This window comes from Lolium rigidum, unplaced genomic scaffold (assembly GCF_022539505.1).
Source record: "Lolium rigidum isolate FL_2022 unplaced genomic scaffold, APGP_CSIRO_Lrig_0.1 contig_34186_1, whole genome shotgun sequence".
Taxonomy (NCBI): domain Eukaryota; kingdom Viridiplantae; phylum Streptophyta; class Magnoliopsida; order Poales; family Poaceae; genus Lolium; species Lolium rigidum.
The window spans coordinates 104,772-129,365 of record NW_025900262.1 but is presented as its reverse complement, the minus strand read 5'-3'; the positions used below and the strand labels follow the sequence as shown (position 1 = coordinate 129,365).

At 46.2% G+C, this 24,594-nt stretch overlaps 2 protein-coding genes across 2 annotated transcripts; both read right to left on the bottom strand.

Annotated features, from left to right (window-relative positions):
* Nucleotides 1-603: 603 nt before the first annotated feature.
* On the bottom strand, nucleotides 604-3,571 carry LOC124681111 (malignant T-cell-amplified sequence 1 homolog). The gene is made up of 8 exons (XM_047216069.1): nucleotides 3,480-3,571; nucleotides 3,020-3,101; nucleotides 2,845-2,912; nucleotides 2,442-2,539; nucleotides 1,894-2,030; nucleotides 1,508-1,575; nucleotides 1,091-1,154; nucleotides 604-873 (listed from the first exon to the last, which is right to left on the bottom strand). The coding sequence occupies exons 1-8, from the start codon at nucleotides 3,488-3,490 to the stop codon at nucleotides 856-858; spliced, it is 546 nt and encodes a 181-aa protein (XP_047072025.1). The 5' UTR covers nucleotides 3,491-3,571; the 3' UTR covers nucleotides 604-855.
* A 17,258-nt stretch (nucleotides 3,572-20,829) lies between these two features.
* Nucleotides 20,830-24,042, bottom strand: LOC124681112 (cytochrome P450 72A15-like). The gene is made up of 4 exons (XM_047216070.1): nucleotides 23,512-24,042; nucleotides 23,177-23,421; nucleotides 21,401-21,785; nucleotides 20,830-21,323 (listed from the first exon to the last, which is right to left on the bottom strand). Exons 1-4 carry the CDS (start codon nucleotides 24,040-24,042, stop codon nucleotides 20,892-20,894), a joined length of 1,593 nt encoding a protein of 530 aa, XP_047072026.1. The 3' UTR covers nucleotides 20,830-20,891.
* Nucleotides 24,043-24,594: the final 552 nt, after the last annotated feature.

Genomic DNA, 24,594 nt, shown 5'->3' with positions numbered 1-24,594 from the left:
CATGGGAGCACATGATGTACAGAGCGCACGAAATTACAGTATTCTATATTAAAAGGGAGTAGGTGGTCGCGATGGTATGTTCTCGCTTTCTCTTTGGTACCTACATCCTCCTCGTTTCTGCGATTTGCGTCGACGAATGGCCACAAGCCACTTTCTGTTCAACCAGTCTTTCTCTCCGTGCTTGTGGATATCAACTGCTTAACAAAGAAAATGAAATCACGAAGCAATCTCTAGTAATACGAATTCTACTCCTCCTCGTTCATGTGTGCACACTGAATACAAGTTAAACAATATTAGCGTAGTCCTAGACATGTTTGTCGTTAAATAACATCCTAGCCTTGCCTTGTTGAGTTTGCAGTTTCCACTCGTTGTCGTCCTTCTCGCTCGCCCAAGGAAAATAGCAAGGCTGAAGCCGTTTCTGTTGTTGTCCCTGGACGATGCTGGGCATGCCAGCAACAGTTACAATTGTTAGCTCATCAAAGAAACTGGTTCATCTTGAGATGTTAACCTTTTTCCGAGATGCCCTTATGTGAGCTAAAGTATTTCTTCGTATTATGGCAGAATTGCAGCAATGCCGTTGGTAGATAAACAACAACAGTAAAGTTGGCAAAACGAGCAAATATTGTTTTCTTCTGAACTGTTATTGGTATATAAAAGTGAAAATGATCAGTAATATGGTAACATACAAGGATCCTAGCAGCAGCATAGTACCAACTAAAGCGTTTGCCTAAACTCAGAGGGTTCACTCAGGCGAACACGATTGCTGGTTATTATCTCTGTTTACACAACACATGACGCGTCTGGCTACAGTTCCATATGACCATGTCGCAAATCCTGATTCCTCTGCAATTCTACCTATTCGAGCCGCTCCATCTGTCAAATGGCATGAAAATTGAAGTTAGCAAAATAGCCTATATATATTATGTTCAGATGTGTCTCTCCTCCCCAAAGATCTCCTTGAAACATGAACAAATTGGTGTGGCATTTCACCATCTGGATTCAACAGACTTAATGTAGCAAACCCAACTGCTGCATGCATCATCAATTATAACAACTAAATGCAATGACGCAGATAAAAGCAGAGTAGTACCTTCCACAGGCCATCATTTAGATAGTGCATGTTGTCCACTCCAATTCCTTTGTTAATGGTGCTTCTGCAAATGTTTCAGAATTTCAGGAGCAGCATTACCCGCAGCTAAATGCATGGGATGATACTAACATAGAATGTATGGGATGTAATATTCAGGGAAGCTCAAGTTTATATGTGTATCTGCATAAGGTTCGGCTATGTTGAGACTTTGTATGCACTATTAGACTAAATATATGGTACATAATACTAAGGAGAGTGCCACAAGTGTATATCAACAGTTTGGAAACATTAGTACGTAGACAAAAAGAAACCTCAATAGAGGAAGCAAGCACCGAGTCCAAGGTTTTCACACTCCACAAGTATAATTCAGAGGTTTGGAAGCATCATTAGTAAGTAATACTTCAAAAAGAAGCTTACATGTTTTTCGCTGACATCTTTGTAAATCCAATTGCCAATGCGTGTTGTTTGCCTTCAGCCATGATAGCCTGACAATCACAATTTTCAAGATATAAAAAATAAGGCTGGTGGTTAGCATGCTCAGGGGAGGTAGGCTTTTTCATCATTTTGATGTGCATTAGGGGATGCATAAGTAAGCGGTATCACATAATTACCATGCCATGATCTAGTTAAAAGAGGGTACACTAATCTTCAGACAGCCAAATTTAACTCACATGAGAATAATTGAAAGGCGCTAAAGTATAGAATTCTTATGTTGCTACCTGACAGTCTACTCAAGTAGATGAGATTCATGCATATTATATCTGTAAATTGATGAATTGGAGCTTAAGAGGTTAGTCTTGTACCACTGGTGTTTCCTCCTCGACTCCACTATCCAAGGCGCCACCAGGTGATGTCAGTCCAGGGCACATTATGTTGGCACCAGAGAGAACAAACTTGATAGCACCTCGGTCGACTTGGAATTTCTTCATGATCTCAGGATCTGATCAAATGTAAGCATAAGTTAGCACAAGAAAGAGGTATATCTAGAAATGTGGATGTTTTGCAACTAGTTACGCTTGCACCCCATGCTGAAAATATTCATCTGGAAGTTTAATTATTTTGTTTCGGAAAATCATGTATATAATACATGTTATAACATTGCCACTTAATCAAATTTGTGCGAGAATATTCAGAAAATACAAGAAACAAACTATCAGTATTTTTCTTTCTCGATATTTTGATGTTTTACGTTTACTACTATCCATTCAGGTTAACATTCTTCCCCCAAAGATATAACATTTTCAACAGATAAACACTTAGAACGAGAGTGCTCTAGTTCTCGAACAGATAGGCACACCCAAACATATAAATAAATATATTACATACACTGATGAAAAGAGAACAAACTTACACTGATGAAGAAGGCGCAGGGTCGGCATGTACGGTCCATCACGGATGTTGAAGAACAGAGGGACGTTATTCACCACCACAAGATTCAGATGATTTTGGCTAAGAACAGAAACGAACTGCATCAGAATGGCCAAGATCTTGCAACAAATAAAAGCTAAATTAGTCTTTGCTTATCAATCTAATAATCTACCAATAACTACATGCAACTTCACGTATTCTGATTTTCAAAGTAGGGAAAAAAAAGAATAGACAAATGTAACTCTCAGTATGTCGAAAACATAGCACAATGTAACCCTCCGCGTGTCATGAGCATCACACAAACATAAAGGCAGGCTATTAAGCATGTTAATTAATCAAGAGAGATAATTCATTAAACAGCTACCAAGCAAGCTGAATCTACAAACCATTTAACCACGATCATTGGCGACTTCTTCGGGAGCATGTCCTCCAGCAGAGGTTCCAGGAGAGGGTACTGCAATCAATAATAAACTTAGTTTGAGTGTATAGCTGACCAGAAGGGAGGAGAGTCTGCAACTGGAAGTCTGAAACGAAAGAGAAATAGTTGGGTATGCAGAAAACCTCATCGGCGATGCTTTGCCGAATTCTCCGCTGTACAGACGCCTTGACCTGATTCTGCCCGGATATGTCCTCAGAAGAGAACCTACGGATAAATAAGAGAGCAGGTGTTTGTCATGGTGAGCATGTTCATGTGGTACAAAAATCTTGCACTGAATGCAAATGATGGCAATGAGCACAACAATGCATGTTAATCATAAGGCATTTAGAGCGGCAGAGGTACTCGTTCATGGTAGGAGCAGGAGCATGAACATTTTACATCTCCCTCCAATTTCACTAGTACTAGATTCTCTCAAGACGCTGAAGCTAAACCCGTACTACCGGCGATGGAGGACTACACGAACAGATCTACGGAGAAAAAGAAAAGGACTAGCAAGTTCCAGTCTCGACGAAGCGCACGAATCTAAATCGCGACGGATCTAGGTATGAGAGGAGGAATTGGCATGGGGGATTGGGGACTCGCTTCTTGAACATGGCGCCGGAGCTCGGGGTGGACCGCGGCGTCGAGGAGGGCAGACGGGGAGCGCGGAACGGCGGCGACCTGGTGCAGAGGACGTGGGCAGCGGAGGGAGGGTGCGACGGAGGGAAGATAAATCCACGGGTTTGGCTAATTAAGGGCAGAAACATAGACTGCAGTCTGACAGACATGTTTGCAAAAAACGATGAGTTTTTTTTTTTCTTTTGAGATTTTCACTGAAGAGTACTTGGGAATAGGAGCATTACCTGTGACACCTTCTCTGCAATCAAGCAAAGATGGTCAATTCTTGGCCTTGTATCAAGAACAACAATGCTACAATGCATGATTAAACAGTGTATGTTTCGATGTGTGGAGGCTGTTTTCCAGGATGGAAGCCACTTCCCCTGTGTTCAGATTTCAGAAGGTACTACACGCGTTTGGCTTTTTCTTCACGGGAACGCTTGTAACATGTATATGCACCTGAGTTTACCATCCATACAACTTCTTGATAGGAAGGATGTTGTGGGGGGATCGAAATCATCTGAGACTCGAGAGTTGCCCACTCTTACATCCACTTCCAAGTTCCAACAATGCTGCATTTCTTCTCTTCTAGGCACTCTCTGTTGCCATGTTATGATGATCTTGAAACAGAGAGCTGACCCCTCACATTAGCTGGTTCAGGCATCTTTTTTCGATAATGGGCGTTTTATTATTAAAAAATTTAAGCATTACACCCAGCCTCTGCAGGATGCACACAGCCGTTTATAAGTCTAGGATCCATCAACATAAGATATAAAACATATAAAAAGCCAACTACTATGAGGCTCCGTTGGCATCAATCCTCCGACTATGCAGCTACTCATGTTGGGAAATAAACTCCGTGGTTGTATTCTCCAATCGTGTAGACACCTCCATAAAGAGGTCGCGATCCTCCAAACGATGAAGTGGCGACCATGAACGGAGCAAAGCCATACACCGGTAGATGACCTGCATAAGAGAATAATTTTTGTCATTAAAAACCTTATCATTTCTACATAGACAAAGCGACCATGCAACCGCAATCGCTCCCACTCTGGTAATCGTTTTGTACCTAGAATCTACCCCATTTAGCCAATTGCTAAAAATGTTTGCAATGCTAGGGGGAGGGTATAAGGTAGAACGATTGACCATATAAATCTAGCAACTCGATAGTTGAAGAAAAGGTGTTTTATTGTCTCTTCTTCGTGACAGAACACACATTTCGTACAACCATGTCAGTTACGTATTACAAGGTTATCTTTAGTAAGAATCACACCTCGACGAAGATACCATGCAAAGACCTTTGTTTTGAGAGGCATCTGAGTCCACTCATTCTCCTCAAAACACTTGTACATGGTACACCGCATAATAATGGTGTAGAACCTTGCTACAACATGCGTATGTTCTCCCTTGGCGAAAATTTGGTCACCTGGAGGCATGCCAATCAGCAGCAAAATAAAATTTGTCTCAACAAGAAATAACCAGAAACGGTAGGGGAGGACGCCCTAGAGGTTGAATAGGTTCGGTCTTCCCCAAGTATTTAGATAGTACTACACGGGAGTCGTTCAGCAAACACCAACAATAACATGACCAAACTCACATCAAGTTGTTCAGCAATTTGCTCTCTCATCTCCTCAGGGCAGGGTTTCAGCGAGTTAAAGCCACATTACAGAAGTAAACCATGGCTAAAGTAGCCATGGCATGGATCGAGAGCTACGACTCCACTTTGCTACTCAGCGGACCAGATGGACCGTCATCGTGAGGCTCCTACTGTTCCTGCTTGACACCTCGAAGAGGCAGATATCTCCCGGCTTCAGCTTGTTGTCCCTGGTGAACTCCTTCCAGCCATCGTAAACCCGTCTCTGGTTGCGACACGTGACGGTCAGCATGGCGGGCCACTGCTTCTTCCTGCCCTCTAGCTGAAGCCAGAGAGGCTGTGTCTTGTCCGGGAGACATGCAGAAGCATACACCATGCCGAACAACTATCCAAAATAAAGTGTTAGGACAGTTGATCAATTCTTTAAATTCAGATCAACGGTAGGAGTAGATAAATTCACCGGAAATACGCTGGCCTCAAGATATCATTACAGAATCAGCAAAATAAAACTACAAATAAAACAACCCCATCCATATTTGCAGCTGTAGATAATAAAGTATGTAGCCTCACCATTTCACCTAGGCTCTTGCCACCGCCATCAATATTTATAGTGGTCATCGCTTTCACAAAGATAGGAAGTTGAGATCCAATTTCTTGGACTTTCTTCTCAACTTTCCTCTTCATTTGCACAGGTAGAGTTGTGTGCCGGGCTAGAATGTAGGGCCGCCGGAAAGACCCCCGGAGGTTTCTGGACAAAGGTTCTGGCTTCACAGATGGCGGATTACGTGGCTTGCGAGCTCCATATCCTGAAAACCGTACCATAGTACTCTCATACGGTGAGCATAGAGTAACCGGAATTCATCTGAAACATGGAAATACAAAAAAACAATGTATATTCAGCAACAACAAACATTACCTGATTTAGTAGAAGGGGGGGAGGTTGAAGCCATCTTCTGAGCTTTTGCGCAACTACATGTCCGCTTTTGCGCCCTGCAAGATTCTCTCGCGTCTTCTTGCATGATGTCATCGTCATCAGAACTGGACGATTCAATAATCTGAGATGGCGGTGGACCAACAATTAATCTGAGAGCAAGAAGGAACTGCTCCAAATTCCCCGGAAGGTGGTTGAGAACATGGAGACTTCTCCTGACCGGATGAATCGAAAATATGAACCTTAAATCTAGAACTCCCATGATACACAAAGATAATGGAGTCATTTTCTTCTATGTTATTTGCACTCACAAACTCCTTCCATCCATCCCTAAAAACTATATGGCCAAGCTCCCCTTTAGCTTCAATAGGATATACACGGCCATTGGGAGGTTCTAGGTTGACAGGCTCAGACAGAGAGATCATATTCCTAAGACGGCTTCCAATCTCCCTCTGGATGCGCTGTTGAAGGTTACGGAAGAAAAAAAGAAGGTTAAGGAAGAATGTACACATTGGTTAAAGTAATGAGTTTCACCGTTTCTATGCATTGAGCTTCATGCTATTTGCAGGAAATGCTGACACAGTTCAGATGACATGACTACTAAAGGACATGGAAAACAAACGAAACAAAAATTATATGTCAAGAACAAACATCTTTTCTAGCGTCGGCAGGGGGATGCTTTTTCCCACTGATGACTTGAATATGAGTTCACTTAGGGTAGTACACCAGTAGTGTAACTAATTATCTCCATGAGAGCCTCAGATACATTTTTCCTCCGGCAATCACGTGTGAATATTAGTAAATAGCAATCACATGATAGCACACTAGAAGGCAGTAGTGTACTAATCATCTCCATAAGAACCTGCTTGCAATATGAGTAAATAGTTTTTCATGCATGTACAGTGTTTTCCTGCTACTATTTTATATGTTTTGAAAAAAATAAAAGGAAAAATACCCAGACATAATTCTATCATTAATATTCCATCTAACGAGATGCAGTGCTATATATAAGGTAACTCATTGCTGCCAGCATTCTGGACCAATGACTTTCTCGGTGAGATTAACTTCATTTTCCATTTTTGTTTGTCAAACAAATTGTGTTTTTTTTAGACAAGGAAGCTTATGGTCTTGGAGTTTTCAGCCTGGAGCATCATCTTTCTACAGAGTTTTTGCATAAAGAAACAAATGTTGTGTTTGAAATTTTGTTTGGAATCATTACCAGCGTTGCCAGGAAAGTTTCTGAGCCTATGATATTGGTTGAAGGATATTCGGATAAATGATTACAATCTGTCAGGGAATCGCTTGTTATACATTAGGCAGACAGATACCATGCTGTGAAGAGAGCTGATAGTAACCTATTTCATCGGGAAAGGAAGCTTTCCTAAGAAATTTTGGTGACTGCGCACATGATTCTTTATTGGAACTATTGCATAATATTATGAGTAAATTCCAGTTTTTACCTCTGCTTTACAATTTTCGACACTAATTACCCCTTTAGCAATTTTTCATCCTAACTACCCCCATTTAGTGGAGTTTTTGCCACTTTTTACCCTCTAAGATAACGTGCATTCTGGTTACTTGGTTTGGGCTTTTGGCCCGAGCATATTTGGCAGGCAGTTTTGTTCTCATAGTTCGAAAATGTTCCGTTCCGGGCAGTTGACTAGTATTCTGTTGCTCAACTCACCTTTTCTTTGTTCGGGAAGAACTGGACTACGTTGCAGTCTAAGACAATAGGGGACTCTTCAATATGATTGCCAGCAATCGTCGGCGCCGGATGGCCTAGGAGTACAGACCGTGAGAGAAGTTCAGGATCGCAGACCGTGAAAGAAGTTTAGCAGTTGCAGATCATGTGAGCTGGTAGAGTTAGGGATCAATGTTCCTTGTTTTGGTCTGTTGGACAACACTTCAGGCCGAAATGCTTAAGCAGTATGTCCTCAGATAGAGATAGCTGCACTCTACTGAAGGAAGGGAATTGGATTGTGGAACAACTTGTCTGGAGGGTATATTTGAAGATTTTTTTACTTCAACTTGGAAAGTAATTTGGATACAGTGGAACCTATTTGCGGGTTGAATGTTCTTGCGAAAGAAACTGGGGTAAATAAACAATTTCTCTGTGGACACAAACAGTGCATGAAAGAGTTGGTTTCAGAGAGGGAGTAACGGAAAAAAGCAGAGTAGGGAACAGAGTGCTGGTTCAGGCCCTGGTTTTTTTTTCAGCAACGAATGCTCAAGCGTTAGACTGTCTGCAACAAATGCTAGGCTTCATACATTAGTTGAGACCCACTCTCCTCACACACAGTGAACCGACAATGTTTTTTCAGTGAGATTTTGAACACCCCAAAACCCTGGAAACCCCAAAATTCCAGGAGGAGGAGCACTGACCGGCTGGAAGCAACGGCAGCTGAGAAGAAATCGTCAGAATCAATGCGGGAGGAAAGGGAGAAGGCTCACCAAGTTGTCTCTGAAATCGTCGGAAGACACGAAGACGAGGAACCGCTTCATATCGTACCAGTGCTGCCGCTGCATCGCGCAGTCCTCGCAGGCTCCGTCCTCGTCCATCTCGCAGCCTGCTCCTCCTCCGCAGCAGATGCAGACTGATGGTCGTCTCGGCGACCAGAAACAGCGGTCAGAAATCCAGAAATGGGGACAGTTTCTCTCCCCGTACATGGCAGCGAACCAACCAAGGCGATCTAGGTCGTGGTTACCTGGGTGGTCACAGCCGTCCATCGATCGCCGCCTGCGTCGCCGAGGAGAGTGCGAGTGGAGAGCCTCTGAAACCCAGCGTGGTTTCTTTGATGGTTTTGGGCAAGGTGGTGGGTAAATGTTCGCAGCTCGACTTGCTCGTGACGAGTAAACCTCCACCTGTCCATTCTCATCAATTATTTACCCAACGTCTGGGAGCAGCGTAGATAGGCGTGTTTTAATCTCTACAAACAAAAACTACGAAAGGAGGTAGGGCATTTTTGCACAGAGAACATATGCTACTGATTTTAAAGGAATAAACTATTATCAAATGTTAAAAAGTTTCGGAAAAAAATGCAGTGCATACATCTTGATATTCTATATATGTGTTTATAAAGTCGTTTCACAAAAAAATAATATTTTATGTGTCCGGTGTAAAAAAGAAATTTTAGACATGACACAAAAAATATCGACTTTCAGCGGAACTTGGCATGAGTACATAGAATATCGTTATATACACGCGAAAAATATCATAATTTAGGAATAAATGGATCCTTAATGTGCACGCCAATTTCGTAGTTATGCAACTTGTGTCTCGACATGACTCTCCGTAGAAATCTAGATCCGGGCGCCTATATAAGCCGGATCAGATCCCAGAGGCATAACCACAACTTATTGTAACGCGCAAGCGCCCAGATAATTCCAGACAATCAGCAGTAGGCCCTAACCTCGTGCAGCGTGATCCAAAGCTGGGTAAATCGCGTACCACCGTCCCGATGGCTCTCCGTCTTTGACCCATCTTCTTTCCCCTTCCGTGAGGATACCTTCTCCAGAGTATTGTCGAATAGACAATAACAGCTGGGTACGCCATGGAGGAGGATGTGACTCGGTGACAACGTTGGCTAGAACATGAGCAGCAACCGGTAGTCTGACCGAAGTGGATAGGGTTTCCCTATGTCATTTCCGGTTTTGCCAACTGGGACCATGTCTGATGTGGACGTACGCCTGAACATTTTTGAGCTCACATTTTAGCAGATGGAAAGACCCGTTGGAACATGAGTTTTTATTCGAACCTCCAACAAATGGATGAGGTACTTTTGGGGTCTCTCGTGGAGATGATCTTAGATTTTTTAGGCCCTAAGCACCAGCCAACTAACTACTTGGATGAAGCAATGATGCTTGTCGTACAGTTTCCTACCTTGTAACACTTGTCAACCTATCAATTTTACAAATTCGATCAGTTCGTCCCATTGTGGTAGTCGCAGGAAGCGATGATCCGAAGGAAGTTTCACCTTGGCCAACCACTTCCAATGCAACTTCCCCCAATCGATGACCGAAGTGCTTCCGTAGGAGGCTAGGAGTTCTCGTTCTTCACTCTCAATCGCATATCATCTCCTCCGGTCGACATCTTTAGCAGGGAAAAGAGCAACCCCACATGGGCAACAGTAGTCTTGCCAAGACTATCAATCTACTGCCCCTGCATCCGGTAGATGAGTATCTCGGAACCTGCATCTGGTAGATGAATATACCTAGTGAGAATATTATGCTATATATGTATGTGCAATTCTAGTTAGCTTATGTTAATTTTGCGCCTGCCTGTGCCCTATCTGAATGCCGTGAACATGTTGGCACTTTCAGCATGCTTGTTCCTTCAGTATTAACACTGAGCTCTGATGAGGACAGTAGAACACTGCTCTTTTGAGCATGATTGTTGTGTCTGAGGGCTACCAGACTAATAATTTTTGTGTTCCTATGAAAAGAAAATTCCTATAAAAAGAAAATTAACTTTTTTTCTGATGAGAATGTATGTATGGGCCGGCTGACCACACTAGGTCCCGTGTCTTCCTCGACGAGCTTCGGGCGAAAATTGACCGGTGCCCTACCCCGGTAGTGGTGGCCGGCGATTTTAACCTGATTCGCTCGCCGGAGGACAAGAGCTCGAGGAACGTGGACATTCCTAGGATGAGGATGTTCAATGACTGCCTCGCGGACCTGGCTCTTAGAGAGATCGCATGGGTGGGGGCGCGGTAAACCTGGAGTAATAACCGCGTTGACCCGATCCATAGTGTGCTGGATCAGGTGTTTGTGTCGGTAGAATGGGAAATGGCTTTCCCGCTATGCTCATTGCGCGCGGTTACTCGGATTGGGTCTGACCATTCGCCGCTCCGCTTGTGCTCGGGGGATCCTCCCCCCTAAGCTCAACCGGTTCCACTTTGAAAACTTTTGGCTTCAGCAGTCGGGGTTTGTGGAAGCGGTAGGTCTTCGTTGGATGATGGTGGAGGGCTCTCCCCCGAGGGTCTTTAATGCAGTGGATGTGTGGCACCATCGTGCTAAAATGGCCCACCAGTTCATGAGGGGCTGGGGGGCCAACCTTGGGGCGGACCCGCCATAGGAAGGGTGACCTCCTGGAACAAATCCAGGCATATGACCGCATAGCTGATGCGGATGGGTTGGGAGATGAAGAGTGGCTTCAGCCGTATGCCCTTGAGCACTCGCTCATGGACATATACAAGGGGAGGAGATTTTCTGGCGACAGTAGAGTCGCCAGAAATGGCTCCTTCAGGGGGATGCGAACACCGCCTATTTCCATGCGATTGCAAATGGAAGGCGCCAAAAGTGTTCTATCCCCTGCCTTTGGAACGGGGCGGTCCTCCTGGAGGAGGCTAGTGAGATCTCGGCCCATATCTACTCCTTCTATAAGGATCTCTTTGCGGCTGGCCCCAGGACGGGGGTAGCCCTGGCGGAGGACCTTTGGCCAACTAGGGTCTGGGTCTAGGGGGCCGAGAATGCGGAGCTCACGCTACCGTTCCTGGCGCCGGAGGTCACGGAGGCAGTGATGGGAATGAAGGCCAATTTGTTCCATGGCCCTGATGACCTCCCGGTGGTGTTCTTCCAGAAGTTTTGGGAGAGAATCCAATCTGCCATCCTGCCATGTTCCAGGAATTCTACGTGGGCAGCCTAGATATGGCCCGGCTGAACTTTGGCGTCATTACCCTGATCCCCAAGATTGTGGGGGGGGGGGGGGGGGGCACAGACATTTTCCAATTCAGACCATCACGGTCATCAATGTCATACAACGTCTGTTCTCCAAGGTCTGTGCGGTGAGGCTTGCGCCGGTCATGGTGACTGTCGCACCCTTGCCAATTTTCCTTCATATCCATGATGGGATCCTGGCCTTAGATGAGATCGTCCACGAGGTGAAGAGTCGTCACCTTAAGGGGGTCTTTCTGAAGCTGGATTTCCAAAAGGCGTATGATCGCCTACACTGGACCTTCTTCAGATAGGTTCTCCAAAGGCATGGCATTGATGATCGGATGATTGGTTGGGTTATGCAGATCGTGATGACAGGGAGGACCGCCATCAATATTAATGGGGAGGTTGGCCCCAATTTTAGACCAGTGTGTGGAGTGCGACAAGGAGATCCGCTGTCTCCTATCCTCTTCAACGCTGTTGTTGACTCCCTGGCCGAGATCCTAGAGAGGCCTAGGATCTCCGGCCACCTATCAGGTGTGGTTGGTCATACTATCCATGGGGGCGCGGTTACCCACCTCCAATACGCCGATGACACCATGATTATGGTGGAAGGCTCGGACCTTGACATCATCAACCTCAAGTTCCTCTTACTCTGTTTTGAGGCCATGTCGGGCCTCAAAATTAACTTTGATAAGAGTGAAGTGGTGGTCTTGGGTTACTCTCTAGAGGATCAGCCCAGCGGATCACGGACAACCTGAATTGTAGGTTATCTACCTTCCCAATGACTTACCTAGGGCTCCCTATTAGGGACTCCAGGATCCTTATTAAGGATCTTGACCCATTGGTGGGTGAGTGAAGTCTAAGGCGGAACCTTGGTGTGGTAGGTTCACGTCGAAGGGTAGTAAATCGGTTCTTATAGACTCTTGCCTGTCTAGCCTTCCGATGTACACTATGTGGATGTACCTCCTCGAAGGCGTGCATGGGGCCTTTGATAAGGAGCTATCACGCTTCTTATGGCAGGACCGGGCTGGTCACCAGAAGTACCATATCATCAAGTGGGTGGATGCCTGCGCCCCCATTGAACATGGGGGCATAGGAGTCCTATCTTCGAGGCACATGAATGTCGCCTTGATGCTTAGGGGTGTGGAGGATCCTCAGAGACTACGGGGGGTTATGGCTCCAGCTAGTGAAGGCTAAGTACTTGAGGGGTCGTTCGCTCCTCGCTTGTGAGCGCCGGGAGGGATCTCAATTCTGGAGATCCCTCCAGGAGATCAAGCAGGGGATTCGAGTCGGCTTGTCCCTCACCGTAGGAGATGGTCGAGAGACCTTGTTCTGGCTTGACTCCTGGCTTGATGGGGGACCCCTTAGGACGGCTTTTCCAGAGTCGCCATTTGTGCGGTTCCGGCCATATTGGTGGCGGAAGTTGCTGCGAGCGGGTGTGTTGTTCCTTTCCGACGGGGCCTCACCCCTGCGGAGGCCCTAGGGTGGGAGGACCTCCTTGCCCGCGTACCATAGGCCCTTCCCGGTGTCTTGGACATTGCTCATTGGAGCATGTCCCCGTCTGGTATGTTTTCTGTTAGGTCGGCCTACATGGCCCTATTTAGAGGGCCAGGTCTTAGTTGGGCATCCCACTTGTGGAAAGCCCTGGTCCCTCTCAAGATTAAAATCTTTATGTGGCAACTGCTTCGGGACCGCCTACCTTCGGGGGTGGAGGTAGCCAAGCGGAATGGGCCAGGCAATGGCCTGTGCCCGCTTTGCGCGATCCCTGAAGACACACGACATATCATGTTTTCTTGCCCATCAACTCAACTTTTGTGGAGCTTTCTACATGAGACGCTAGGGCCTGAGTGGCAGGCCCTGGACCTCGGAGATTTCCTACAAGTCTAGGCGAACCGGAAGTAGGAGGCACCTATTCTGGTTAATGTTCGCTACTATGACTTGGACTTTATGGAATGTGTGCAACAAGATAGTGATTGAGTGTATCCTCCCGCGACTCGCGTCTGACTCCATCTTCAAATTCTTGGATTTTTTGCAGCTGTGGTACCCGCTGTGTAAACAGCGGGACCGGGACCGGCTGGATGTCATGTTGGAGGACCTTCTAGCGGCGGCTCGTCGTTTATCTTCGCCTTCCATCAGTTGAGACACCCTAGCTGTAGGGCTGTATCTTCAGTTTCTATCTTTAGTTAGGTATGATGTGCTGTGGTCCTAGTAGACGTTTATTTTTCGTACTCTCCTAGCTTGTGAACTTTGTATGGATGTTGTTGCTTTATTTATAAAGCGGGGTGAAATCCTGTTTCGAGAAGGAGAATGTATGTATGGTTGCCTTAGCTCTAGAAAATTAACTTTTGTTGTGTCCGAGGACAAGTATTTCTTGTTTGCCTGAAACATGCTAGAGTACTTCTGTACTTGCTTGCTGAATTACTAGAGTACTATTATTTTTCTTGTTTTCCCAAAATACTAGTGTACCCGTAAAGCTGAAACACTATTCTGTTATTGTACAAACAAAGTCAAATATCTCTGTCTTTTCTCTTCCAAATCAACAATGATTTCACAGTGTTGCCCTGACTTGATATTCCTCCTCGAAATAGGTTTACTCCCCGCTATATTAATATAGCAACTAACCGAAACAAGATAGCAACCATCGCTAGGGCAAATGGAAGATCGCCGCATACCAAACAACACCTTCAATAAGGAAGCGGCGATGCCGCCGCTGCTGCCCGAACTAGTCATAGGGTTTCCCCCGGTACACGGAGGATAGGGTAGGGGTGCCCCCGACAACCTTCGGGAAGGAAAGACGACATCCGCAGGCGTCGCCGCGTAGGCATCGAACAAGACGACTTCTAACAAGCCCCAACTGGCCCGTAAAGTTTCTGCCGCCACACTGTAGCAGGCCGACGTGCAGCGCCGCCACCACCCAACCCCGTCGACGCCCCGCGTCCACCTCCAGGGAGCAACAGCCGAGCCTAGGGCGGCTCGTCCTGACCTAGATGGAGCCCAAATCTTTTTTCGATAAAGGATGCTTTATTACTTTAATAAGCAATTACATCCAGCCTCTGCATAACCAGGATGCACACAGCCGTTTTGTTGTCTAAAGTCCAAAAGGATAAATAATAAAAACTAGGCGAGATACATATCGGAACGATGAATCATATAACGCCTAAAGTGTAGGTGGGGCATCTATCCGTAGACTATGCTGCCACCCATGTAGGAAAAAAGTATCCCTCGCCGTAGCCTCCAACCGTGTACAGACCTCCGTAAATAGCTGTCGGTTCTCCACTCGCTATAGAGGTAACCATGAACGGAGAATACCTGTATATCTGTAGATGACCTGCAACAAAGAACAATTTTTGTCATTAAAGATCTTGTCATTTCTACATAGCCAAAGCGCCCAGATAACTGCTAGCGCCCCCACCCTAAGAAGCAACTTAAACCTTGAATCTATACCATGAAGCCAATTGCCAAAGATATTGGCGACACTAGTCGGAGGATACAAGGTAGACGGTACTTGGATGACAGACCATATAGATCTCGCGAATTGGCACTGGAAGAATAAGTGTTTGATTGTTTCGTCCTGATGACAAAAAACACACGTGTACTTCCATGCCAATTCCGCTTAACAAGATTGTCTTTGGTGAGAATAACCCCACGACGAAGATACCATCCAAATTTTTTAATTTTTAATGGTATCTTCATCTTCCAAATCTTCTTATTTGTTGTCAACTGGTATGTCAGAAAGAAGGATCGCATTGTAGAAAGATTTTACGGAAAAGGTACCATCTACATGAAGGTTCCATCTAAATTCGTCTGGTTCAGGTGATAAATGAATATCTCCGAGCCGTTGAATTAGGGTATTCCATGCCACAAGTCTTTGTCCAAGTAAAACCCGTCTGAACGTCACATTCGGAGGTGAGGTAGCCATTACAAGTAGCAATGGTATCACCTTGGCGACGAGCAATCCTATACGAGAGCAGGATACTGTTCACTTAAGGGTGCATTGTCTAGCCAAGCATCTTCCCAGTAACCGTATCCGTGCTCCATTCCTCGATTGAGAAAGTACCATGGCGAAAGAATACATTTTTTGTCGCCATAAGACCAGCCCGAAGTGAGAATCCCCGGGTTTCCAAACCACTTGGGATAATGTCTTCGAACCGATATACTTTCTCCGAAGAATAGTTTGCCAAGTCCCATCCTCGCAAGGAGCAGCCATTTACCCGTAAGAGCTGAATTCTTGACCTCCAGGTCATGAACTCCAAGCCCTCCTTGATCTTTGGGACTACAAACTATACTCCACTTAACCGGTCGATATTTCTTTTTCTCGCTGTCCCCTTGCCAAAAGAATCTGGATCGATAGTAATCGAGTTTATGCAGAATTCCTTTCGGTAGGATGAAGAATGATAACATATACAGTACCATATTTGTGAGTACCGAATTAATGAGTACCAATCTTCCTTCCAGGGACAACAATTTACCTTTCCAACTACTAAGGCGTTTTTGTAATCTTTCTTCCACTAATTTCCATTCCGCGACTGAAGTCTCCGATAATGAATCGGAATACCCAAATAACGAATAGGAAATTGGCCTTGCCCGCAACCAAACAACTCTGTATACAGAGCCGTATCGTTTTGGGCATCACCGAAACAAAACAATTCGCTTTTATGGAAATTGATTTTCAATCCTGACAACTGCTCAAAAGCCGCCAAAATTAATTTCAGATTTTGAGCTTTTTCAAGATCATGATCCATAAACAGAATTGTATCGTCGGCATATTGAAATATAGATAAACCACCATCAACCAGATGTGGAATAACTCCTTCAATCTGGCCATCAGCCTTGGCCCGCTCTATGAGTATAGCCAGCATATCCGCTACAATGTTAAACAACATCGGTGATAACGGATCGCCTTGGTGTAACCCTTTTCGTGTTTGGAAATAGTGTCCGGTGTCATCATTAACCCGGATTGCGACACTACCTCCATACACAAAATCATTTATTAGAGCGCGCCACTCTGGAGAAAAACCTTTCATCCCGAGTGTCTGCTGTAGGAAAGACCACTTAACTTTATCATACGCCTTTTCAAAATCTAGTTTTAAAATAACCCCATGTAATTTCTTAGAATGCATCTCATGTACCGTCTCATGCAAGACCGCCACTCCATCAAGGATGTTCCTTCCTTGCATAAAGGCTGTCCGTGATGGCTGGACAACATGATCCGCAACCGTATTAAGTCTAATGGTGGCCACTTTCGTGAAAATCTTGAAACTTACATTTAAGAGGCAAATAGGTCTATATTGTTGAATCCTTTCTCGCCTCATTAACTTTCGGTAACAAGATTACTTCACCAAAATTTAGACGAAATAATTCTAGTTGTCCAATATGTAGGTCATCGAACAAATCTAGAAGGTCCGATTTAATCGTATCCCAGAAAGTTTGATAAAACTCCGCTGAAAAACCATCAGGACCCGGTGCTTTGTTGCATTCCATTTGGAAAATTGCCTTCTGAACCTCTTCCTCGGTATAAGGTGCGGTTAGTAGACCATTTTCTTCCATAGAAACTTGGGGTATATCGTCCGTTAAGTCCTCATTAAGAGAGAAGGTGCTTTCCTCCGGAGGACCAAACAGACCTTTATAATAATTAGTAATGTAAGATTTGAGTTGCTCATGGTCTTCAATCAACCCTTCATCTTGAATAAGAGAATGAATACGTTTTTTCCGATGTCTCCCATTGGCTAAGCCATGGAAATATCGCGTATTTGAATCTCCTTCCAATATGAATTGAGCTTTGGAACGTTGATACCATTTGAGTTCCTCCTCGCGAAGAAGACTCGCCATCTGCGCATTTGATTGATTTTTAAGTTCAATCTCTTGCGTAGACAACGGTCTAACCTCCGCAACAGCCTCAAGCTCATCAATTACATTTGATAAGCGAGTCTTCTCTTTTTTAAGGATACCGGCCGTATGGGCAGCCCAACCAGAGAGATGTTTGCGCATTGTCCGTATCTTATTATTCCATCTCAAAATTGGAGTGCTGCCCCCGACCGGTCTCTCCCAAACCTTCTTAACCATATCATGAAATCTCTCTCGATGTAGCCAGCCAAGTTTAAATTTGAACGGCCGTTTACAAATAGGACGGGGACTCCCAGTAGTTAGGAGGATGGGAGTATGGTCAGACAGTTTTTCAATACGTTCTAGTGCACGGACTGACACCATAGGGTATTTATTTTCCTATTCGGTATCCATCAACACGCGATCTAGTTTCTCGTATGTGGGTTCAGGCAATGGAGCCCAAATCTGGGTCGGGAGGGCGCAACCAGCCATGTGCCACCGCCAGGCCAACACGATAGCTCGCCGCCAAGGAGCAACACCGCCGCCACGGGAACCACCTGGCCGCGCCGGACCAGAATCTGACCTAGGGACACCGCCGCGGGCACAGAGCGCCGCGCCTCCTAGCCACGCGTGCGGGGAAAGGCCGGCCGCCGCCGCCAACACCGCACGAGCAATGCTCGGCGGCACGCGCCAGCGGCGGCAGAGGGTGGGGGGGTGAGAAGGAGGGCGGGCGGCGCGAGTAGGGTTGGCTCCTTCTCGCCCACGTGGGGGCGAAGCGGAGCGAGCGAAACGTTTTTCCTCTCACTTGATATTGTATCCCTTTATAATGTGTTCTGACATGTTAACACAATATTACGTTGCAAATTCCACGAGGAAAAGAACGGCGAAGAGAAGGTGAAATAGGAGCACGCCGGCCGGCCGGTGTCCTTGCATTGTCTGTCGTGTATGCTGTTCGTTGGGCAATTAATCCGTGGTGCTGGGCGTGCACTTGATATACAACTGTGCATTTGATATATTGAAAGCTTTGGATTCATGAATCGTGACATCTCCGTGGTTATGTACTTCGTTGTCTGTATATTATAATATGGCCACAGCGTCCCGCGATTTCAGTCCTGTTCAACTAGTAACATGCGTGAGATCACCAAGCGGGCTGATGCGGGCTGATGCGGTTGCCGTGAGCATCCGCAACGCTGGAGCTGTCCCGCTCAGCTCTGTTGCGGTCAGCCGCATCCCGCCCCGCCTGCAACCTGAAGTCTTGGATACATCAAGTGTGATATGGGCCAACCAAGTACACCAACAGCTGAGGTTGAAGGTGACGCACGTATCCATTCTTAGCAGATGAACTACCTATCCTATCCTGGTGCCTCACATACCCATTTCGCTCCGGGCAATTTAATCTTTAAAATGCTAGAAACCCTTTGTAAAAACATGTAAAAGTTAAGCCTATCAACCCCTCTCTTCTCTTCTGCTCAATTTCTTGTCCTCCCATCTCTTTTACTTCGTTAGAAGCCAATATCTACTACAAATGGTAGGTTGAGTTATGTAGTCTGCTGTTGGCGTATATATACATTTGCTTCGGTAGTGGGCTGATACAGAGACACCAATATTTTGCAGAACCATTTACTTCGCTATGTACTGTTCTATCCATTCCACTGAAATTTCAAGACAAGTTATATTTGACGGCGACATTATTTTTTACTAGCACCTTCAGAGCACCACCACGTCGATACCCTTTGGTTTGACATCCATAATATCTAGCATGCCAGTATTGGAACATGATGATATGAGCGCTCATGTAGCATCGCAAAGTTTTGGTCTTTTGGAGACCAGCCGACAGCAGTGGCGCAAAGCCGCAAACCGTAATGCGTTGGCCAGAAGCGGAGGAAATTTTATAGAGTTATTCTAACAAAAAAATCGCTACAAGTTTCTAGTTGATACCCTTAATTTCGTGGTAAGCTGTAGAAAACACACAGAATATGTATGATTAATAACTAATTGATAACAAACTTAGTTAGTGTCGGACTGTCGGTACCATCGGCTCGACTTGGCTCTTTTTTTTTTTACCTCTGGTCTGTAACCGAGGCAAACTTTAATAACAAATCAAACTTTTCCAGCCCCGGGTGTTCTGGAAACGTTCGGGTGGACAAGCCGATTTGAGAGTTTGAACATTTTTTGAAACTTGCAACCAAATTTTAACTAAAGAAATGAAGATTTAAAATTCTAAGACATTCAAAGGATCCGATCTCCATTTCTCGTGTCATCTAGAAAACTTTGAGCTAATTTTGACAAGCCAATCAAATTTTGGGGAGCTTTTGCAACTTCTAACCAAATTTTGATCAGAAATGCAAACTCTTAACAAATGTACAAAGACATTTTAGTATGCCAATCTCCTCGCCATGAGTATACGGAAAATTTTGAGCTAGTTTTGAAAACTCATTTAAAGGTTTAGGATTTTTTTGTAAATTTCAACCAAATTTGATTGAAGTTCAAAAACATGATTTGCAAGGGAAAAATTGATCAAAAATCCAAACTCTAGACATCGATAAAAAAATCAAACTTTAGGATTTTTTTGTAAACTTTTTTGTAAGGGAAATATTGATAAAAAATCAAACTTCTAAAAAAATATATTAAAAATCCCTACCACTTTTGGTCACTTGTGAAAGACACATCGATGGTAGGTTATAACACCAAACGCTAGAGAAAAAGCATCACTAGCATTTTTGTCACTGGCTAGTCGCTACTGATGGGGTGGTGGTCACCTACGCATTTTCATCTAAGTGGTAAAACCGACATAGTTGGCATTGTTTTACCCATCACATACGGCGCCAGGGTCGTACCTGAGAAATCAGGCACAATGAAAATCAACAATTACAACAATTTTTGTTAAGGGCAAGAATAGCCAACATTTTTCTTAAAGAATTTTATACTCGTAACTTCATATGAAACCTAGTTACCGTATGCAAAGCAATCCTGTTCACATCATCTGCAAGTGTTCCATCTAGTCTCCTCCACTTAACCAATGCAGACTAAAAGTTTAGTTGGAAGAGTGAGAGAGTAAATGTGCGTGTGCGACATATGGGGAATATAAAGCTGAGAAAACGAGCAAGCCTTACACATGTACTCACTAATCACGGTCATTAGTAGTACCACTAGCAGTAATTTCTGGAAAATTGGAGGCCCTAATCATGTGGAGGCCCTGTACGGTTGCACATTTTGCACATGTGTCCCATATGGGCCTGTACGATGTAGTGGTGGCACCGTAGAGATAGTTGTTCAAAGAGTAAACTCGGTTGAATCATGTTGGGTCTTTATTACCAAAAAAAGAGCAGAAAAGAAAATTTTATTACATGAGAAGGAAAGGCCGTATAGAACAATGTTTCTATGGTTCACAATACTACGAAGAGATCGCCTGGAGTTTAATTTGAGCACCATGCATGGGACGCAACATCAGCACAGTATGGGGTGCATGAGTATACTCCGGTGCGAGGTCAAACTCAAAGCGTTGAAGGATCATACACAGTGCCATCTTTGCCTCAAGCAAGGCGAAGTTCTGCCCGATGCAGATCCGTGGCCCCCAACTGAAAGGAAAAAATGCTCCCGGGTCCTTGGATGCCTTGGAGATCCCCTCCGCAAACCTATCGGGCCTGAATTGGTGCACGTCGTCTCCCCAGATATCCGCATCATGGTGGATGTACAATACGGGCATCTCAAAGATCACACCAGCTGGATACTTGATGCCTCCAATCTCAATCTCCTTATATGTTTGCCTGGTGAATGCAGAAACCGGTGGGTACAAACGGAGAACTTCATAAAGAATCATTGTCACCTGCACAACAAGATGGTAATAAGACATTGCACATCTAGATTTATGGCGTTGCAAGGAATCAACCGGTGGGTGCTCACGGTTTTGAGTCGATTGAGACCCTCGTAGTCAATCGTATGTTTCCCAAATATGTGAAGAACCTCCTCCCGTGCACGGTCCTGCCACTCCGGGTGCATACTAAGCACAACCATTGTCCATGTGAGCAATGCCGATGTGGTCTCCATTCCTGCAAAATAGAACAACTTGCACTCCTCTATGACCTCTTCGGTCGACATTCCTTTGACGGATTGGCCATTTGCATCTTTGTCTGACATGTTTGCTTCGAGCAATAATCCAAGTAAGTCATCTTTCGTGCTTTCTCCTTCCTCAATAGCTTGCATCCTCTTGGCAATTAGATTCCGCAGAATAGACTCAATCTCGTTGTTAATTTGATGCATCCTTCGGTTATTTTTGGTAGGGAAGGACCTGGAAACGATGTTTTAATCCCATTGTCAATAGATGCAGAATGCGAAAACAAGAGGTTGTCAAGAGAAGAATATAATGTGCCTAGTAAACTAGATAAGGTCATGCACTCATGCAGATTGTTTGTCGAATGATATTATTGTCTCACATTGGATTTAGTATGTTCGGACACTCAAATTCTTGTACGAGCAATTTGATTCAACCAGAATGGGATTGTTAATCCGGCCTCAGCAATGGCAAGTGGACCCTAATTATGATTACCAAAAGGACGTTCTTGCTCAAAAGCTAAGAAATTCTAGTGAAAAGGGTATTGGTGCATGATGCAAAGTATGTACGTATAATTCCAGCGAGATAGGGGTGAGCGCAGTTTGGGCCGTCTAGCAGGCCCCGTATTCGGGCCGGCCCATATCGGTGGAATACGGGCCCCAGAAAAACCACACCGCTGCCCCCTACAAATACAGGGCGAAGGTGCGAGTGGGGGTCGAACCCCTCACTCGCAACCCTAGCTCCGTCGTGCGCCGCCGCCTCCCCGCTTAGCACCGGCGAGAAATTCCGCGCCGCTCGCCTCCGCATTAGCACCGCCGCTCGCCATGTCGGCACACCGCAGCAACAGCCCATCGCCCGCCTCTAGATCGAAGCGGTCCCGCTCGCCGAACACGCTCGAGGAGGCGTGGCGGCGCCAATGCACGCTTTCCGCCGCCAGGAGTCGGCGTGCGGCATGCAGGTACGCCAGCGGCCTCTACGTGCCGCCGAAGCTCCGCGAGTTCGCGGCGGGCGAGAGCTGGTACAAGGCAGATCCACCGCTCAAGGCGATGAGCGGCCCCGACTTCGAGAAATGGCGCGCTGACTGGGAGATGCACCGTTGGGCGAAGGCGGCATGGGCCGCGCAGATCGGGAGCACCAGCGGCGGAGGAGCTCCGCTAGCCGGCGAGGAGGAAGAGGAGGCGGAGGAGGGGGGTGACCCCCTCTACGTGCAGGTGGTGGCCACATCCAAAAAGGATGCCACCGAAGCTGCTCGGGCGGAGGAAGAGGAGGCGGCGGCGGTCATCGCCGCCGTGAAGGAGATGGAGGCGTGGGAGGCCGCCGCCAGGGCGCCATTCTTCATCCGTGACGAGTAGATATATAGGTTCGTAGAAGTCGCGATCCATTAGGATCGCGCAATTCTGTATAATCCGTATGTATGATCTAGCTATGAACTGATGATGAACTATCGAACAAATTTCCCGGGGTTTGCAATTTTCAAATATACGGGGCGAAATACGGGATCTGCTAGACGGAATGGTTCTTGCGTGAGCAATTTTTTTGATACAGGGCCCTCTATTCGCGTTTTACGGGGCAGAAAAGTAGAGGGTGTGTTAGACATGCTCTAAGTATAAGGAGAGGCTTTAGCTCACATGTAACCGGGAATGAAAAACTTGTGAAGGGCTGCCATGAAGTGCACTATCTGCTCAGACTGCAGCTGAAAAATCCTTCTTCCCTCGAGATAAGAGCTGCCGAACGCGGTGCGTGAGATGACATCTCCGGTGAGGGTCTGGAGCTCGGAGCAGACGTCCACCTCCCACGAGCCATCGGGGCCAAGGGACTGCGTCCATCTGCCAACCAGCTCTTGGCAGCACGAAGCAAACGCGGGCAACATGAGCTGCAGAATCAAGCAAGAGCAAGTAAAAATGAGCATGCCAGCACGTCCGTCGTGTCGTCAGTCACAACGGAGAAAGAAACAACAGTGCACCTTGAGCTTCTCGGCATGGAAGGCGGGGTTGAGGATCCGGCGGTGCTTGACCCACTTCTCGCCCTCGTAGGTGGCCACGCCGAGCGCGAGCAGCTTGCCCAGCACCGGGAACTTGACCTTCTGGACGTGGCCGAACTTGCTGGCCAGCACCTCCCTCACCAGCCTAGGGTCGGTGATGGTCACCTTGGGGACGGGGCCGAACCAGGACATGCACGGCGCGCCGTGCTCCCGGACGGCGCCGTGGAGGAAAGGCATGACGCGGGCGGCGATGTCGTGGCAGCGCGGCGGCAGGGGCGGCTTGGCCCACGCCTCCTTGTTCTGGCGGCCGAGCTCCATCGCGTCGCCGGTGAGGAAGCGGTACCGCGTGCCGCCGAGGCCCTGGCCGCGGAGAGCTCGCTCGAGCCGCCTCGGCCGCCGCCAGAGTTGCTCCAGCAGCCGGGTGGCCGGCCACAGGAGCGCCAGGCCCAGGAGGCCGCAGGCCAGGTAGCTCCATGGTAGAGCTGGACCCGTCAGTGATCCTTCAGGATCCATTGATCCTTTCTTGCTCCTCGGATAAGCGGGGGCAACAAGAAAGCAGCGCGGACTGGTAATACGCTGGGCTCCGAGCTCTGGATATGTATACAAGTGTCATTAGGATAGTAAGTCTTCAGTGATTGTTTTTAAACTTATCGCAATGTCATGACGTGGCTACACAGTGCCCTTCTTGCCTGAAAGGGATATTTACCTAAAATAGAAAGTGGTCTACGAGTTGAAAGTGACAGCTAATAAAAATAGAAATCAGGACTGAAAGTGACAGATAACAGAAAGAGAAATGAGGACCGTACTTCCGCACATGCAGCGATGAACTTTTTTTTCGGGAGCCTGCGCATCAATATCCGATCACGAGAAAAACTGGTCCGTTGCTTTTTTCTTCCTCCAATTCATGGAGTTTGACTATAAAATGTTACATCCCAGAAGAATTTCCGTGCCTTCCTAGCATGCGAAAAACTGGAGTTTTACTAAGGTCGCGTTTGGTAGGCTGCATCTAATTCATGCACCAGTGGGAAGAAGTTCCTGCGCGTCAAGATGGGTCATGAGCCATAA

Bases quoted from the DNA above. Each gene is read 5' to 3' on its own strand.
- LOC124681112 (XM_047216070.1), bottom strand. From the start codon at position 24,042: ATGGATCCTGAAGGATCACTGACGGGTCCAGCTCTACCATGGAGCTAC. The intron at 21,786-23,176 runs GTGAGCTAAAGC...CATCGTTTCCAG, and splicing joins TTTTTCATTCCCGGTTACAT to GTCCTTCCCTACCAAAAATA. The intron at 21,324-21,400 runs GTGAGCACCCAC...CTTGTTGTGCAG, and splicing joins GTCTCAATCGACTCAAAACC to GTGACAATGATTCTTTATGA.
- LOC124681111 (XM_047216069.1), bottom strand. The intron at 2,913-3,019 runs GTTTTCTGCATA...TATTGATTGCAG, and splicing joins GGCAAAGCATCGCCGATGAG to TACCCTCTCCTGGAACCTCT. The intron at 2,540-2,844 runs GTTTGTAGATTC...TTCTGTTCTTAG, and splicing joins CCAATGATCGTGGTTAAATG to CCAAAATCATCTGAATCTTG.